Source organism: Oncorhynchus masou, unplaced genomic scaffold (genome assembly GCF_036934945.1).
Source record: "Oncorhynchus masou masou isolate Uvic2021 unplaced genomic scaffold, UVic_Omas_1.1 unplaced_scaffold_936, whole genome shotgun sequence".
Lineage (NCBI taxonomy): Eukaryota > Metazoa > Chordata > Actinopteri > Salmoniformes > Salmonidae > Oncorhynchus > Oncorhynchus masou.
Window position 1 is genome coordinate 120,001 of NW_027015848.1, and position 18,937 is coordinate 138,937.

An 18,937-nucleotide genomic window follows, 5' to 3' on the forward strand; every position below is an offset into this window, starting at 1 on the left:
TCACGGATCTGGAATGAGTACTTCTGTGAAAGCTAATTAATTGTAATGAACCTGATAGAGAGAGACTGGAACAGTGTTATGACTCAGAGAGAGACTGGAACAGTGTTATGACTCAGAGAGAGACTGGAACAGTGTTATGAGTCAGAGAGAGACTGGAACAGTGTGAATCAGAGGAACTGGAACAGTGTTATGAGTCAGAGAGAGACTGGAACAGTGTTATGAGTCAGTTCTGGAACAGTGTTATGAGTCAGAGAGAGACTGGAACAGTGTCACGAGTCAGAGAGAGACTGGAACAGTGTTATGAGTCAGAGAGAGACTGGAACAGTGTTATGAGTCAGAGAGAGACTGGAACAGTGTTATGAGTCAGAGAGAGACTGGAACAGTGTTATGAGTCAGAGAGAGACTGGAACAGTGTCACGAGTCAGAGAGAGACTGGAACAGTGTTATGAGTCAGAGAGAGACTGGAACAGTGTTATGAGTCAGAGGAGACTGGAACAGTGTCACGAGTCAGAGAGAGACTGGAACAGTGTCACGAGTCAGAGAGAGACTGGAACAGTGTCACGAGTCAGAGAGAGACTGGAACATGTCACGAGTCAGAGAGAGACTGGAACAGTGTCACGAGTCAGAGAGACTGGAACAGTGTCACGAGTCAGAGAGAGACTGGAACAGTGTCACGAGTCAGAGAGAGACTGGAACAGTGTCACGAGTCAGAGAGAGACTGGAACAGTGTTACAAGTCAGAGAGAGACTGGAACAGTGTCACGAGTCAGAGAGAGACTGGAACAGTGTTACAAGTCAGAGAGAGACTGGAACAGTGTCACGAGTCAGAGAGAGACTGGAACAGTGTTATGAGTCAGAGAGAGACTGGAACAGTGTTACAAGTCAGAGAGAGACTGGAACAGTGTCACGAGTCAGAGAGAGACTGGAACAGTGTCACGAGTCAGAGAGAGACTGGAACAGTGTTATGAGTCAGAGAGAGACTGGAACAGTGTTACAAGTCAGAGAGAGACTGGAACAGTGTCACGAGTCAGAGACCTGGAACAGTGTCACGAGTCAGAGAGAGACTGGAACAGTGTCACGAGTCAGAGAGAGACTGGAACAGTGTCACGAGTCAGAGAGAGACTGGAACAGTGTTACGAGTCAGAGAGAGACTGGAACAGTGTCACGAGTCAGAGAGAGACTGGAACAGTGTCACGAGTCAGAGAGAGACTGGAACAGTGTTACGAGTCAGAGAGAGACTGGAACAGTGTTACGAGTCAGAGAGAGACTGGAACAGTGTTATGAGTCAGAGAGAGACTGGAACAGTGTTACGAGTCAGAGAGAGACTGAATGAGTGTATTAAACAGTGTTAGGAGTCTGAGGGAGACTGGAACAGTGTTACGAGTCAGAGAGAGACTGGAACAGTGTTACGAGTCAGAGAGAGACTGGAACAGTGTTACGAGTCAGAGAGAGACTGGAACAGTGTTACGAGTCAGAGAGAGACTGGAACAGTGTTACGAGTCAGAGAGAGACTGGAACAGTGTTACGAGTCAGAGAGAGACTGGAACAGTGTTACGAGTCAGAGAGAGACTGGAACAGTGTTATGAGTCAGAGATGACTGGAACAGTGTTACGAGTCAGAGAGAGACTGGAACAGTGTTACGAGTCAGAGAGAGACTGGAACAGTGTCACGAGTCAGAGAGAGACTGGAACAGTGTTACGAGTCAGAGAGAGACTGGAACAGTGTTACGAGTCAGAGAGAGACTGGAACAGTGTTACGAGTCAGAGAGACTGGAACAGTGTTACGAGTCAGAGAGAGACTGGAACAGTGTTACGAGTCAGAGAGACTGGAACAGTGTTACGAGTCAGAGAGAGACTGGAACAGTGTCACGAGTCAGAGAGAGACTGGAACAGTGTTACGAGTCAGAGAGAGACTGGAACAGTGTTACGAGTCAGAGAGAGACTGGAACAGTGTTATGAGTCAGAGAGAGACTGGAACAGTGTCATGAGTCAGAGAGAGACTGGAACAGTGTTACGAGTCAGAGAGAGACTGGTACAGTGTTACGAGTCAGAGAGAGACTGAATGAGTGTATTAAACAGTGTTAGGAGTCAGAGAGAGACTGAATGAGTGTATTAAACAGTGTTAGGAGTCAGAGAGAGACTGGAACAGTGTTACGAGTCAGAGAGAGACTGAATGAGTGTATTAAACAGTGTTAGGAGTCTGAGGGAGACTGGAACAGTGTTACGAGTCAGAGAGAGACTGGAACAGTGTTACGAGTCAGAGAGAGACTGGAACAGTGTTACGAGTCAGAGAGAGACTGGAACAGTGTTACGAGTCAGAGAGAGACTGGAACAGTGTTACGAGTCAGAGAGAGACTGGAACAGTGTTACGAGTCAGAGAGACTGGAACAGTGTTACGAGTCAGAGAGAGACTGGAACAGTGTTACGAGTCAGAGAGAGACTGGAACAGTGTTACGAGTCAGAGAGAGACTGGAACAGTGTTACGAGTCAGAGAGAGACTGGAACAGTGTCACGAGTCAGAGAGAGACTGGAACAGTGTTACGAGTCAGAGAGAGACTGGAACAGTGTTACGAGTCAGAGAGAGACTGGAACAGTGTTACGAGTCAGAGAGAGACTGGAACAGTGTTACGAGTCAGAGAGAGACTGGAACAGTGTTACGAGTCAGAGAGAGACTGGAACAGTGTCACGAGTCAGAGAGAGACTGGAACAGTGTTACGAGTCAGAGAGAGACTGGAACAGTGTTACGAGTCAGAGAGAGACTGGAACAGTGTTATGAGTCAGAGAGAGACTGGAACAGTGTCATGAGTCAGAGAGAGACTGGAACAGTGTTACGAGTCAGAGAGAGACTGGTACAGTGTTACGAGTCAGAGAGAGACTGAATGAGTGTATTAAACAGTGTTAGGAGTCAGAGAGAGACTGAATGAGTGTATTAAACAGTGTTAGGAGTCAGAGAGAGACTGAATGAGTGTATTAAATAGTGTTAGGAGTCTGAGAGAGACTGAATGAGTGTATTAAACAGTGTTATGAGTCAGAGAGAGACTGAATGAGTGTATTAAGCAGTGTCATGAGTCAGAGAGAGACTGGAACAGTGTCACGAGTCAGAGAGAGACTGGAACAGTGTTACGAGTCAGAGAGAGACTGGAACAGTGTTATGAGTCAGAGAGAGACTGAATGAGTGTATTAAACAGTGTTAGGAGTCAGAGAGAGACTGAATGAGTGTATTAAACAGTGTTATGAGTCAGAGAGAGACTGAATGAGTGTATTAAACAGTGTTATGAGTCAGAGAGAGACTGGAACAGTGTTAGGAGTCAGAGAGAGACTGGAACAGTGTTACGAGTCAGAGAGAGACTGAATGAGTGTATTAAACAGTGTTAGGAGTCAGAGAGAGACTGGAACAGTGTTATGAGTCAGAGAGAGACTGGAGCAGTGTCACGAGTCAGAGAGAGACTGGAACAGTGTTATGAGTCAGAGAGAGACTGGAACAGTGTCACGAGTCAGAGAGAGACTGGAACAGTGTTACGAGTCAGAGAGAGACTGGAACAGTGTCACGAGTCAGAGAGAGACTGGAACAGTGTTACGAGTCAGAGAGAGACTGGAACAGTGTTACGAGTCAGAGAGAGACTGAATGAGTGTATTAAACAGTGTTAGGAGTCTGAGGGAGACTGGAACAGTGTTACGAGTCAGAGAGAGACTGGAACAGTGTTACGAGTCAGAGAGAGACTGGAACAGTGTTACGAGTCAGAGAGAGACTGGAACAGTGTTACGAGTCAGAGAGAGACTGGAACAGTGTTACGAGTCAGAGAGAGACTGGAACAGTGTTACGAGTCAGAGAGAGACTGGAACAGTGTTACGAGTCAGAGAGAGACTGGAACAGTGTTACGAGTCAGAGAGACTGGAACAGTGTTACGAGTCAGAGAGAGACTGGAACAGTGTTACGAGTCAGAGAGAGACTGGAACAGTGTCACGAGTCAGAGAGAGACTGGAACAGTGTTACGAGTCAGAGAGAGACTGGAACAGTGTTACGAGTCAGAGAGAGACTGGAACAGTGTTACGAGTCAGAGAGAGACTGGAACAGTGTTACGAGTCAGAGAGAGACTGGAACAGTGTTACGAGTCAGAGAGAGACTGGAACAGTGTCACGAGTCAGAGAGAGACTGGAACAGTGTTACGAGTCAGAGAGAGACTGGAACAGTGTTACGAGTCAGAGAGAGACTGGAACAGTGTTATGAGTCAGAGAGAGACTGGAACAGTGTCATGAGTCAGAGAGAGACTGGAACAGTGTTACGAGTCAGAGAGAGACTGGTACAGTGTTACGAGTCAGAGAGAGACTGAATGAGTGTATTAAACAGTGTTAGGAGTCAGAGAGAGACTGAATGAGTGTATTAAACAGTGTTAGGAGTCAGAGAGAGACTGAATGAGTGTATTAAATAGTGTTAGGAGTCTGAGAGAGACTGAATGAGTGTATTAAACAGTGTTATGAGTCAGAGAGAGACTGAATGAGTGTATTAAACAGTGTCATGAGTCAGAGAGAGACTGGAACAGTGTCACGAGTCAGAGAGAGACTGGAACAGTGTTACGAGTCAGAGAGAGACTGGAACAGTGTTATGAGTCAGAGAGAGACTGAATGAGTGTATTAAACAGTGTTAGGAGTCAGAGAGAGACTGAATGAGTCCATTAAACAGTGTTATGAGTCAGAGAGAGACTGAATGAGTGTATTAAACAGTGTTATGAGTCAGAGAGAGACTGGAACAGTGTTAGGAGTCAGAGAGAGACTGGAACAGTGTTACGAGTCAGAGAGAGACTGAATGAGTGTATTAAACAGTGTTAGGAGTCAGAGAGAGACTGGAACAGTGTTATGAGTCAGAGAGAGACTGGAACAGTGTCACGAGTCAGAGAGAGACTGGAACAGTGTTATGAGTCAGAGAGAGACTGGAACAGTGTCACGAGTCAGAGAGAGACTGGAACAGTGTTACGAGTCAGAGAGAGACTGGAACAGTGTCACGAGTCAGAGAGAGACTGGAACAGTGTTACGAGTCAGAGAGAGACTGAATGAGTGTATTAAACAGTGTTATGAGTCAGAGAGAGACTGGAACAGTGTTAGGAGTCAGAGAGAGACTGAATGAGTGTATTAAACAGTGTTATGAGTCAGAGAGAGACTGGAACAGTGTTAGGAGTCAGAGAGAGACTGAATGAGTGTATTAAACAGTGTCATGAGTCAGAGAGAGACTGGAACAGTGTCACGAGTCAGAGAGAGACTGGAACAGTGTTACGAGTCAGAGAGAGACTGGAACAGTGTTATGAGTCAGAGAGAGACTGAATGAGTGTATTAAACAGTGTTAGGAGTCAGAGAGAGACTGAATGAGTGTATTAAACAGTGTTATGAGTCAGAGAGAGACTGAATGAGTGTATTAAACAGTGTTATGAGTCAGAGAGACTGGAACAGTGTTAGGAGTCAGAGAGAGACTGGAACAGTGTTACGAGTCAGAGAGAGACTGAATGAATTAAACAGTGTTAGGAGTCAGAGAGAGACTGGAACAGTGTTATGAGTCAGAGAGAGACTGGAACAGTGTCACGAGTCAGAGAGAGACTGGAACAGTGTTATGAGTCAGAGAGAGACTGGAACAGTGTCACGAGTCAGAGAGAGACTGGAACAGTGTTACGAGTCAGAGAGAGACTGGAACAGTGTCACTGTCAGAGAAACTGGAACAGTGTTACGAGTCAGAGAGAGACTGAATGAGTGTATTAAACAGTGTTATGAGTCAGAGAGAGACTGGAACAGTGTTAGGAGTCAGAGAGAGACTGAATGAGTGTATTAAACAGTGTTATGAGTCAGAGAGAGACTGGAACAGTGTTAGGAGTCAGAGAGAGACTGAATGAGTGTATTAAACAGTGTTATGAGTCAGAGAGAGACTGAATGAGTGTATTAAACAGTGTTATGAGTCAGAGAGAGACTGGAACAGTGTTAGGAGTCAGAGAGAGACTGGAACAGTGTTACGAGTCAGAGAGAGACTGGAACAGTGTTATGAGTCAGAGAGGGACTGAATGAGTGTATTAAACAGTGTTACGAGTCAGAGAGAGACTGAATGAGTGTATTAAACAGTGTTAGGAGTCAGAGAGAGACTGAATGAGTGTATTAAACAGTGTTATGAGTCTGAGGGAGGGAATAGAGAGGGAGAGAGTCCTGTTTGTGATAATATTTATTATTATTAATTGTGTTATGATGTTTTTATTGATAGGCCTGTTGTTAATGAGTCATTCCTTTGCCAAAGTAAGCTTTGGCAGTATGCAAATTGAATTGAGAGAGACTTCTTATCTGTCTGGTCTGGGCAAACGTTGTCAGTTCTGTTTACCCAGAAGTCAATGATGAACCTCACATGACAACATTTCAGAACTTTCCATTAGAATGAATGACATCTTGATAGGTTAGCCTGAATGACTAAAGGACATTTAGTTAAATTAAAGACACGATCCAAAACCTAAAACCTACATAACATGAAATTAAAAGCAAAAATAATTTGATTTAACGAATCTAATTCTATTAAAAAGTAGGTCTACTGAACCAGAACGGCAACAAGAGAAAAGTGTGATCTCACTCACTGTCCAGACTCGCTGAGAATCTTCAGCCCCTCTGGCGGGATCTGTCGCGTGATGTAGACCCGCGGTAGAGACGACATCTCTCTCTGCACGGCGCCCGGTAACCCCCCGGTAATACTTAATGAGTTTAACGGGGCAACGGCAATCCGTTGGAGAGCCACACGCAGAGCCACGCGACCGCACCACATCGTCGAGGAGAGGAGGTCTGGAGCTTTAGAGAGAGAAATGAATTTAATTTGATTTAAATCTGTTAAAAACGGGGACTTTGCAACCTGAGCACCTTTCTGGTGTGTGTGGTATGTGTGTGTTGTTTTTGGCAGGGGTTCAGAGGGGAGGTACCGTAGGGGGTTGCTGTTCGGCCAATATGAAGGGAGGGATGGTTGACACACACACACACACACACACACACACACACACACACACACACACACACACACACACACACACACACACACACACACACACACACACACACACACACACACACACACACACACACACACACAGTTTGATCCTGTTGTACATGTAGCTAGTTTGATCCTAACCACTAACCAGACAGTTGTGTAAAACAGGCTCTGAGGCTCAGCCATGATGACCTGTGGTCCACTGTTAACTAATATGGACCACATGACATGGTCCAGTCAGCTCTATATAGATCTACTGTCTATCTGTTATCTATTGTTACAGTCTAACTAACAACATCAGGTCTACTGTCTATCTGTTATCTATTGTTACAGTCTAACTAACATCAGGTCTACTGTCTATCTGTTATCTATCAGGTCTACTGTCTATCTGTTATCTATTGTTACAGTCTAACTAACAACATCAGGTCTACTGTCTATCTGTTATCTGGGTCTATCTATCTGTTATCTATTGTTACAGTCTAACTAACAACATCAGGTCTACTGTCTATCTGTTATCTATTGTTACAGTCTAACTAACAACATCAGGTCTACTGTCTATCTGTTATCTATTGTTACAGTCTAACTAACAACATCAGGTCTACTATCTATCTGTTATCTATTGTTACAGTCTAACTAACTAACAACATCAGGTCTACTGTCTATCTGTTATCTATTGTTACAGTCTAACTAACTAACAACATCAGGTCTACTATCTATCTGTTATCTATTGTTCCAGTCTAACTAACTAACAACTATCAGGTCTACTGTCTATCTGTTATCTATTGTTACAGTCTAACTTACAACACCAGGTCTACTATCTATCTGTTATCTATTGTTACAGTCTAACTGACAACACCAGGTCTACTGTCTATCTGTTATCTATTGTTACAGTCTAACTAACTAACAACATCAGGTCTACTGTCTATCTGTTATCTATTGTTACAGTCTAACTAACTAACATCACCAGGTCTACTACCTATCTGTTATCTATTGTTACAGTCTAACAACATCAGGTCTACTATTTATCTGTTATCTATTGTTCCAGTCTAACTAACTAACTAACATCAGGTCTACTGTCTATCTGTTATCTATTGTTACAGTCTAACTAACAACATCAGGTCTACTGTCTATCTGTTATCTATTGTTACAGTCTAACTAACTAACAACATCAGGTCTACTGTCTATCTGTTATCTATTGTTCCAGTCTCCCAACATTAGGATTAGGACGACAGTAGGATAAATTACTCAAATTAGTGACGTCATCATTGGGTGTTTCCTGACCAGGACTAACTCTAGGTTCTAAGGGTCCAAGGGCCAAGAGTACAGGACCCTTAGAACCGTACCCCTCTCCCCTCACCTCCTGACCCCTCTCATCCTCACCCCCTCTCCCCTAACCTCCTCACCCCCTTACCCTCTCTCCACTCACCTAACCTCCCCTCACCCCCCCACCTCATCACCTCCTTCACCTCCTCTCCTCCCTCACCTCCTCTCCTCCCTCACCCCTCTCCTCCCTCACCCCTCTCACCTCCCTCAGCCCTTCACCTCCTCTCCTCCCTCACACTACTTCTCCCTCATCCTTCACCCCCTCTCCTCCCTTCACCCCTCTCCTCCCTCACCCCTTCACCCCCTCTCCCTCCCTCACCCCCCCTTCTCCCTCACCCCTATTAGTTAGAGAGTTTGAGTTGTAAATGTTTCACTGGGCAGATGAACTTTGGCTGTTTGAACAGTGTCTATGTTTTCTTCTACAATGTAAAATTGTGTCTTGCAGGTTTTCAACAGGACCAATGATACTATGCACTATGATGCCTGCACTTAATATGGAATCTGGTTAAAAAAAATTGGCCGCAATGCCAAATACTCCCGAGAGATAGAACATATCACTTGTCTGGATATCCCAGAACAATTTTGTTTCAGTTGTTTGTTGTATTTTATAATTTCTTTAATAATCTATCAAATAAATATAATTTAAACGTGAACCTTGTCATGTGATCTAGGTAACCCGGAACAGTTTGATGTGTTTTTTTTTAACTGAACACAACCCTTCGTTCGTAACAACAACAACTACTCAATGAACCTATCGTACACCGACAGGTAAGATATTTCGTCTCTGAATGACGATTTTAAAGCGCATTTTTCGCAACATTCACAAATATCATTATGGACATCCCGTATCTGCAACCACAGGGAGATTTGTGCTTGATAAGTCATGACTTTTCAAGTCTATGGAGGTTTTTTTGCACTGACCCGGCATCAGGCAGTATCAATCAATCAATAAAATGTATTTATAAAGCCTTTTTTTTTTGCATCAGCCGATGTACACAGTGTTTTTACAGAAACCCAGCCGAAAACACCCCAAAACAGCAAGCAATGCAGATGTAGAAATCTAGCTAGTGCCAGCTAACGCCCTTCTGAGTAAGCAGTCTATGCTAAGTTAGGTTAGCCATCGTTCCCAGCAAGATAAACACATAAGTTAGCTATTGACAAGGCTTTGAGAAGTTGTCAACCTCAATATGTAATATGTTACCACTACTAGTGTTACTGCTCCTCTTATAACGTCCTCACGTTATTGTAGCTAGCTACTAGTAGCTGACTGTAGATTTTGGGACCAGGAAGCTAGCTAGTTAGGAAGCCCATTAGCTAGTTAGGAAGCCTATTAGCTAGTTAGGAAGCCTATTAGCTAGTTAGGAAGCCTATTAGCTAGTTAGGAAGCCTATTAGCTAGTTAGGAAGCCCATTAGCTAGTTAGGAAGCCCTTTAGCTAGTTAGCAAGCCCCTTAGCTAGTTAGGAAGCCCTTTAGCTAGTTAGCAAGCCCCTTAGCTAGTTAGGAAGCCCATTAGCTAGTTAGCAAGCCCCTTAGCTAGATAGGAAGCCCTTTAGCTAGTTAGGAAGCCCTTTAGCTAGTTAGCACATTAGCGAGCTAGCCAGCCCATTAGCTAGTTAGCAAGCCCATTAGCTAATTAGCAAGCCCATTAGCTAGTTAGCTAGCCCATTAGCTAGTTAGCTAGCCCATTAGCTAGTTAGCCAGCCCATTAGTTAGTTAGCCAGCCCATTAGCTAGTTAGCCAGCCCATTAGCTAGTTAGCCAGCCCATTAGCTATTTAGCCAGCCCATTAGCTAGTTAGAAGAATAACCCAGCCCATCTCACCTGAGCTAGTTTGCCAGCCCATTAGCTAGTTAGCAAGCCCATTAGCTAGTTAGCAATACTGTTTATTTAGCTAGCTAACTTTACTCAGTTATCAACTTCATTTGGGGTGGTGATGTAGCAAGATGGATACATTTCGCTCACGAAACAGAAAGCTTGATGTTGCTAGCGAAGTCGGCGCTTTACACACCTGATAAACCAACTCAATGGATGGATAACAAGTTGGTCCATTGTATCAGGACTCTTAAGTACTGGGTTGGAATGAAAGCCTGCACATCCAGTCAATGGGTGCGTCCCAATTATATGTCCTTATTTGTAAAGTGTGCACTCGTCCCACAAACTCCTCTGAAAGGAGTGGGTTGGTGGAGGAGAGAGCTAGGAGTCTCTTATTCCTGTCATTTACATCCAAAGCAGTGAAGGGAATTGTACAAGTGCACATTTTGGGAGGAAGGAGAGATAATTGGGATGTAGCCCCCTCTGTGTCCTCAGGACTAGGGTGTAGAACAGTGTCGTAGACCAAGGTTTCCCACTCTGGGTCCCGAGGCCCCACTCTGGGTCCCGAGGCCCCTCTCTGTGTCCCGAGGCCCCACTCTGTGTCCCGAGGCCCCACTCTGTGTCCCGAGGCCCCACTCTGTGTCCCGAGGCCCCACTCTGTGTCCCGAGGCCCCACTCTGTGTCCCGGGGGTCCACTCTGGGTTCCGGGGATCCTCTCTGGGTCCTGGGATCCACTCTGGGGCCCACTCTGGGTCCTGGGTTCCAACTCTGGATCCTGGGGTCCACTCTGTGTCCTGGGGGTCCACTCTGGGGCCCACTCTGGGTCCTGGAATCCACTCTGGGGCCCACTCTGGGTCCTGGGATCCACTCTGGGGCCCACTCTGGGTCCTGGGATCCACTCTGGGTCCTGGGGTCCACTCTGTGTCTTGTGGGTCCACTCTGTGTCTTGTGGGTCCACTCTGTGTCTTGTGGGTCCACTCTGGGTCCTGTGGGTCCACTCTGGGTCCTGTGGGTCCACTCTGGGTCCTGGGCCCCACTCTGGGTCCTGTGGCCCCACTCTGGGTCCTGGGTTCCACTCTGTGCCCCACTCTGGGTCCTTGGGTCCCCCCTGGTTGCATGTTGTTGCCCTAGCACGACACAGATAACCAACTCATCGTCAAGCTTTGATTATTTGAATCAGTTGTGTAGTGCTGGGGGCCCGGGGGAGCCAGGACAGAGTTCATATAACCCTGACATCAGAAGGACTTCTCTCCTCCATGATCTCTCTCTCTCAATATCCAGTGCTTCTAAGACCAGTGAGTTTTCCCCTCCCGAGATGTCAGCTGACTCCATGGAGATTGATGACTCCCTGTACAGGTAAATCCCCTACTACCTATTTTAAGTGGGTACAATGACATACCAGTAGTAGTTCCAACAAAACATGTTCTATGTGCTTACTGTCTCACAACAACATCATTTGATCTTCCCTGCCTCCCTCCCTCTCTCCCGTCTCCCTCCCTCCCTCCCTAACCCCCATCCTCCCTCCCTCCCCCTCTCTCCCTAATCTCCCTCCTCTCTCCCTCCCTAACACCCCATCATCCAAACCCTCCCTCCCCTCTCCATCCTCCCTAACCCCCATCCTCCCTCCACCCCCTAACCCCCATCCTCCCGTCTCCCTCCCTCCCTAACCCCCATCCTCCCTCCTCCCCCGTCTCCCTCCCTCCCTCCCAACCCCCATCCTCCCTCTCTCCCTCCCTCACCCCCTCCCTAACCCCCATCCTCCCTCCCTCTCTCCCGTCTCCCTCCCTCCCTAACCCCCATCCTCCCTCCCTCTCCCTCCCTAAACCCCATCCTCCCTCCCTCCCTCCCCTCTCCCTCCTCTCCCCCCTCCCTAACCCCCCTCCCTAACCCCCATCCTCCCTCCCTCCCTAAACTCCCCCCCTTCCCTCTCCCTCCCTCCCTCCCCCAACCCCCTCCCTCCCTCCTCCCTCCCTCTCCCTCTCCCTCCCCCTCCCTAACCCTCTCTCCCTAACCCCCCATCCCTCCCTCTTCCTCCCCCTTCCCTCCCTCCCCCCCCCCCAAACCCTCTCCTCCCTAAACCCCCTCCCTTCTCCCTCCCTCTCCCTCCCCTCCCCCTCCCTCCCTCCCTCCCTAAACCCCCCATCCTCCCTCCCTCCCTCCCCCCCTCCCTAACTCTCCCTCCCTCCCCATCCTCCCTCCTCTCTTCCCTCTCCCCCCCTCCCTAACCCTCTCCCTCCTAAACCCCCTCCCTCCAGTCGTCAGAGGTATGTCCTGGGGGACAGTGCTATGCAGCAGATGGCTCAGTCTTCTGTCTTCCTCAGTGGAATGGGAGGACTGGGAGTGGAGATCGGTAGGTGACAGACGCATCAAATAACACATATTCATTATGTGATATTACATGACATGGCATTACATTATGTGACATTACATGACATAGCATTACATTATATAGCATTACATTACATGACATAGCATTACATTATGTGATATTACATGACATAGCATTACATTATGTGACATTACATGACATAGCATTACATTATGTGATATTACATGACATAGCATTACATTATATAGCATTACATTACATGACATAGCATTACATTATGTGATATTACATGACATAGCATTACATTATGTGATATTACATGACATAGCATTACATTATGTGACATTACATGACATAGCAACATTATGTGATTTACATGACACAGCATTACATTATATAGCATTACATTACATGACATAGCATTACATTATGTGATTATTAGCATTATTATATAGTGACATTGCATGACATAGCATTACATTATATAGCATTACATTACATGACATAGCATTACATTATGTGATATTACATTATGTGACATTACATGACATAGCATTACATTATGTGATATTACATGACATAGCATTACATTGTGATATTACATGACATAGCATTACATTATGTGACATTACATTATATAGCATTACATTACATGACATAGCATTACATTATGTGATATTACATGACATAGCATTACATTATGTGATATTACATGACATAACATTACATTATGTGACATTACATGACATAGCGGTACATGCCATTAAGCGACATGACATAGCATGACAGTACATGCCAGAACATGCCATTCAGTGACATGACATAACATGGCATAGGATGACGGTACATACCATTAAGCGACATGACATAGCATGACAGTACATGCCAGAACATGCCATTCAGTGACATGACATAACATGACATAGCATGACGGTACATGCCATTAAGCGACATGACATAGCATGACGGTACATGCCATTAAGTGACATGACATAGCATGATGGTACATGACATTAAGTGACATGACATAGCATGACAGTACATACCAGAACATGCCATTAAGTGACATGACATAGCATGACGGTACATGCCATTAAGTGACATGACATAGTGTTCAGTGAGAGTTTACAGTATGTATTGTGCCCATGTATTTCCTGTCATGTGACCGACGTCAGTCGTCTCTGTTTTCACAGCAAAGAACATCGTGTTGGCAGGTGTGAAGGTGAGTGAGATTTTAGGCTACAGCCCAAATTGCACCCTATTCCCCATAAGTCTCTAGTCTAAAGTAGTTCACTACATAGGGAATAGGCCCCTGGTCTAAAGTAGTGCACTATATAGGGAATAGGGCTCTGGTCACTATTAGTTCACTATATAGGGAATAGGGTCCTGGTCACTAGTAGTTCACTATATAGGGAATAGGGCTCTGGTCTATAGTAGTTCACTATATAGGGAATAGGGCTTTGGTCACTATTAGTTCACTATATAGGGAATAGGGCTCTGGTCACTAGTAGTTCACTATAGAGGGAATAGGGCCCTGGTCACTAGTAGTTCACTATATAGGGAATAGGGCTCTGGTCACTAGTAGTTCACTATATAGGGAATAGGGCTCTGGTCACTAGTAGTTCACTATATAGGGAATACGGCTCTGGTCACTAGTAGTTCACTAGATAGGGAATAGGGCTCTGGTCACTAGTAGTTCACTATATAGGGAATAGGGCTCTGGTCACTAGTAGTTCACTACATAGGGAATAGGGCTCTGGTCACTAGTAGTTCACTATATAGGGAATAGGGCTCTGGTCACTAGTAGTTCACTATATAGGGAATAGGGCTCTGGTCACTAGTAGTTCACTATATAGGGAATAGGGATCTGGTCACTAGTAGTTCACTATATAGGGATCTGGTCACTAGTAGTTCACTATATAGGGAATAGGGCTCTGGTCACTAGTAGTTCACTATATAGGGAATAGGGCCCTGGTCACTAGTAGTTCACTATATAGGGAATAGGGCCCTGGTCACTAGTAGTTCACTATATAGGGAATAGGGATCTGGTTACTAGTAGTTCGCTATATAGGGAATAGGGCTCTGGTCACTAGTAGTTCGCTATATAGGGAATAGGGCCCTGGTCACTTGTAGTTCACTATATAGGGAATAGGGCTCTGGTCACTAGAAGTTCACTATATAGGGAATAGGGCTCTGGTCACTAGTAGTTCACTATATAGGGAATAGGGCCCTGGTCACTAGTAGTTCACTATATAGGGAATAGGGCTCTGGTCACTAGTAGTTCACTATATAGGGAATTAGGGCCCTGGTCACTAGTAGTTCACTACAGAGGGAATAGGGCTCTGGTTACTAGTAGTTCACTACAGGGATAGGGCATATTGTCACCATGTTTCATGAGTGAAATGGATTTAATTAGGGGGACCTGGCTTTATTGACGTGTGTGTGTGTGTGTGTTTTGTGTGTGTGTGTGTGTGTGTGTGTGTGTGTAGGTGTTGACGCTGCATGACACTAAGCAGTGTGAGACGTGGGACTTGGGCTCCAACTTCTTCCTCAGACAGGACGATGTGCTGACTCAGAGGAACAGGTGAGACCAGGCCAGGCCTGTCTGCAGTTCCGTCAAGGAACGCCCATCAGCGTGACGTCACTGCGCGACACGCCCACTGTCTTTGCCAGCTGTAGCGTGTTGCTCTGAGGCCAGGCTGCATTTGTGGCTTCTTCTCGGTCACACAGGAAACAGGAAACTAGGGGTCGGGAAACAATCCCCTAACTTTACCCAAAAATACCCAGGTTTTCATTGTTTGAATTGGTATTTATCTCTGTCTCTCTCTGTCTCTCTCTCTCTGTCTCTCTCTCTGTCTCTCTCTCTGTCTCTCTCTCTGTCTCTCTCTCTCTGTGTCTCTCTCTGTCTCTCTCTGTCTCTCTCTGTCTCTCTCTGTCTCTCTCTCTGTCTCTCTCTCTGTCTCTCTCTCTCTCTCTCCTTTCTCCCCTAGGGCTTTGGCAGTCCATCCCAGGGTAGCGGAGTTGAACCCTTACGTCCACGTGGACACGTCCTCCTCCTCTCTCGACCTCTCCACTGACCTCCACTTCCTCAAGAGGTACCAGGTGAGAGAGAGAGAGACACACACACACACACACATACACACACGCCTTGTTAATGAGTGATTCTGCACAGTTAGTATTGTAAAGCAATTGGTTTGAAACCCTGTTGACTGTCCTTGTTGTGTTGTCCAGTGTGTGATCCTGACTGAGGCCAGGCTGAGTCTCCAGAAGAAAATCAATGACTTCTGTCACTTCCATCAGCCTCCAATCAGGGTAAGACCCCTAGAGACCCTCCTATCAGGGTAAGACCTCTAGAGACCCTCCAATCAGGGTAAGACCCCTAGAGACCCTCCTATCAGGGTAAGACCTCTATAGACCCTCCTATCAGGGTAAGACCTCTAGAGACCCTCCTATCAGGGTCAGACCTCTATAGACCCTCCTATCAGGGTAAGACCTCTAGAGACCCTCCTATCAGGGTAAGACCTCTAGAGACCCTCCTATCAGGGTAAGACCTCTATAGACCCTCCTATCAGGGTAAGACCTCTACATATAGAGACCCTCCTATCAGGGTAAGACCTCTAGAGGCCCTCCTATCAGGGTAAGACCTCTAGAGACCCTCCTATCAGGGTAAGACCTCTATAGACCCTCCTATCAGGGTCAGACCTCTAGAGACCCTCCTATCAGGGTAAGACCTCTATAGACCCTCCTATCAGGGTCAGACCTCTACATATAGAGACCCTCCTATCTGGGTACGACCTCTAGAGACCCTCCTATCAGGGTCAGACCTCTAGAGACCCTCCTATCAGGGTGAGACCTCTAGAGACCCTCCTATCAGGGTAAGACCCCTAGAGACCCTCCTATCAGGGTAAGACCTCTAGAGACCCTCCTATCAGGGTGAGACCTCTAGAGACCCTCCTATCAGGGTGAGACCTCTACATATAGAGACCCTCCTATCAGGGTAAGACCTCTAGAGACCCTCCTATCAGGGACAGACCTCTAGAGACCCTCCTATCAGGGACAGACCTCTAGAGACCCTCCTATCAGGGACAGACCTCTAGAGACCCTCCTATCAGGGTAAGACCTCTAGAGACCCTCCTATCAGGGTTAAGACCTCTAGAGACCCTCCTATCAGGGTGAGACCTCTAGAGACTCTCCTATCAGGGTAAGACCTCTAGAGACCCTCCTATCAGGGTAAGACCTCTAGAGACCCTCCTATCAGGGTAAGACCTCTAGAGACCCTCCTATCAGGGTCAGACCTCTAGAGACCCTCCTATCAGGGTGAGACCTCTACATATAGAGACCCTCCTATCAGGGTAAGACCTCTAGAGACCCTCCTATCAGGGACAGACCTCTAGAGACCCTCCTATCAGGGACAGACCTCTAGAGACCCTCCTATCAGGGACAGACCTCTAGAGACCCTCCTATCAGGGACAGACCTCTAGAGACCCTCCTATCAGGGTAAGACCTCTACATATAGAGACCCTCCTATCAGGGTAAGACCTCTAGAGACCCTCCTATCAGGGTAAGACCTCTAGAGACCCTCCTATCAGGGTCAGACCTCTAGAGACCCTCCTATCAGGGTAAGACCTCTAGAGACCCTCCTATCAGGGTGAGACCTCTAGAGACCCTCCTATCAGGGTAAGACCTCTAGAGACCCTCCTATCAGGGTGAGACCTCTAGAGACCCTCCTATCAGGGTCAGACCTCTAGAGACCCTCCTATCAGGGTGAGACCTCTAGAGACCCTCCTATCAGGGTGAGACCTCTAGAGACCCTCCTATCAGGGTCAGACCTCTAGAGACCCTCCTATCAGGGTCAGACCTCTAGAGACCCTCCTATCAGGGTCAGACCTCTAGAGACCCTCCTATCAGGGTAAGACCTCTAGAGACCCTCCTATCAGGGTAAGACCTCTAGAGACCCTCCTATCAGGGTGAGACCTCTAGAGACCCTCCTATCAGGGTAAGACCTCTAGAGACCCTCCTATCAGGGTAAGACCTCTAGAGACCCTCCTATCAGGGTAAGACCTCTATAGACCCTCCTATCAGGGTAAGACCTCTAGAGACCCTCCTATCAGGGTAAGACCTCTAGAGACCCTCCTATCAGGGTAAGACCTCTAGAGACCCTCCTATCAGGGTGAGACCTCTAGAGACCCTCCTATCAGGGTGAGACCTCTAGAGACCCTCCTATCAGGGTAAGACCTCTAGAGACCCTCCTATCAGGGTAAGACCTCTAGAGACCCTCCTATCAGGGTAAGACCTCTAGAGACCCTCCTATCAGGGTAAGACCTCTAGAGACCCTCCTATCAGGGTGAGACCTCTACATATAGAGACCCTCCTATCAGGGTGAGACCTCTAGAGACCCTCCTATCAGGGTCAGACCTCTATAGACCCTCCTATCAGGGTCAGACCTCTATAGACCCTCCTATCAGGGTGAGACCTCTAGAGACCCTCCTATCAGGGTGAGACCTCTAGAGACCCTCCTATCAGGGTCAGACCTCTAGAGACCCTCCTATCAGGGTAAGACCTCTACATATAGAGACCCTCCTATCAGGGTGAGACCTCTAGAGGCCCTCCTATCAGGGTAAGACCTCTATAGACCCTCCTATCAGGGTAAGACCTCTAGAGACCCTCCTATCAGGGTAAGACCTCTACATATAGAGACCCTCCTATCAGGGTAAGACCTCTAGAGACCCTCCTATCAGGGTCAGACCTCTATAGACCCTCCAATCAGGGTCAGACCTCTATAGACCCTCCTATCAGGGTAAGACCTCTATAGACCCTCCTATCAGGGTCAGACCTCTATAGACCCTCCTATCAGGGTCAGACCTCTATAGACCCTCCTATCAGGGTAAGACCTCTACATATAGAGACCCTCCTATCAGGGTCAGACCTCTATAGACCCTCCAATCAGGGTAAGACCTCTAGAGACCCTCCAATCAGGGTAAGACCTCTATAGACCCTCCTATCAGGGTAAGACCTCTATAGACCCTCCTATCAGGGTAAGACCTCTACATATAGAGACCCTCCTATCAGGGTCAGACCTCTATAGACCCTCCTATCAGGGTGAGACCTCTACATATAGAGACCCTCCTATCAGGGTAAGACCTCTACATATAGAGACCCTCCTATCAGGGTAAGACCTCTAGAGGCCCTCCTATCAGGGTAAGACCTCTAGAGACCCTCCTATCAGGGTAAGACCTCTATAGACCCTCCTATCAGGGTAAGACCTCTAGAGACCCTCCTATCAGGGTCAGACCTCTAGAGACCCTCCTATCAGGGTAAGACCTCTAGAGACCCTCCTATCAGGGTCAGACCTCTAGAGACCCTCCTATCAGGGTCAGACCTCTATAGACCCTCCTATCAGGGTAAGACCTCTAGAGACCCTCCTATCAGGGTAAGACCTCTATCGACCCTCCTATCAGGGTAAGACCTCTAGAGACCC

General features: G+C 46.9%; 1 protein-coding gene and 1 pseudogene across 2 annotated transcripts in view; one reads left to right on the plus strand and one right to left on the minus strand.

The window, feature by feature from the left end:
• The window catches only part of LOC135538287 (glyoxylate reductase/hydroxypyruvate reductase-like), a 21,576-nt pseudogene extending 14,686 nt beyond the window's left edge, over positions 1-6,890 (minus strand).
• A 2,111-nt stretch (positions 6,891-9,001) lies between these two features.
• Positions 9,002-18,937, plus strand: part of uba6 (ubiquitin like modifier activating enzyme 6) — a 92,223-nt gene continuing 82,287 nt past the window's right edge. For both annotated transcript variants that reach the window (XM_064964195.1, XM_064964196.1), the window contains exons 1-7: positions 9,002-9,086; positions 11,412-11,486; positions 12,386-12,480; positions 13,653-13,681; positions 14,949-15,043; positions 15,450-15,561; positions 15,691-15,771. In XM_064964195.1, the coding sequence (XP_064820267.1) occupies positions 9,064-9,086; positions 11,412-11,486; positions 12,386-12,480; positions 13,653-13,681; positions 14,949-15,043; positions 15,450-15,561; positions 15,691-15,771 (510 nt within the window). In that variant the 5' untranslated portion in view covers positions 9,002-9,063. The remainder of the gene's footprint in view (positions 9,087-11,411; positions 11,487-12,385; positions 12,481-13,652; positions 13,682-14,948; positions 15,044-15,449; positions 15,562-15,690; positions 15,772-18,937) is intronic.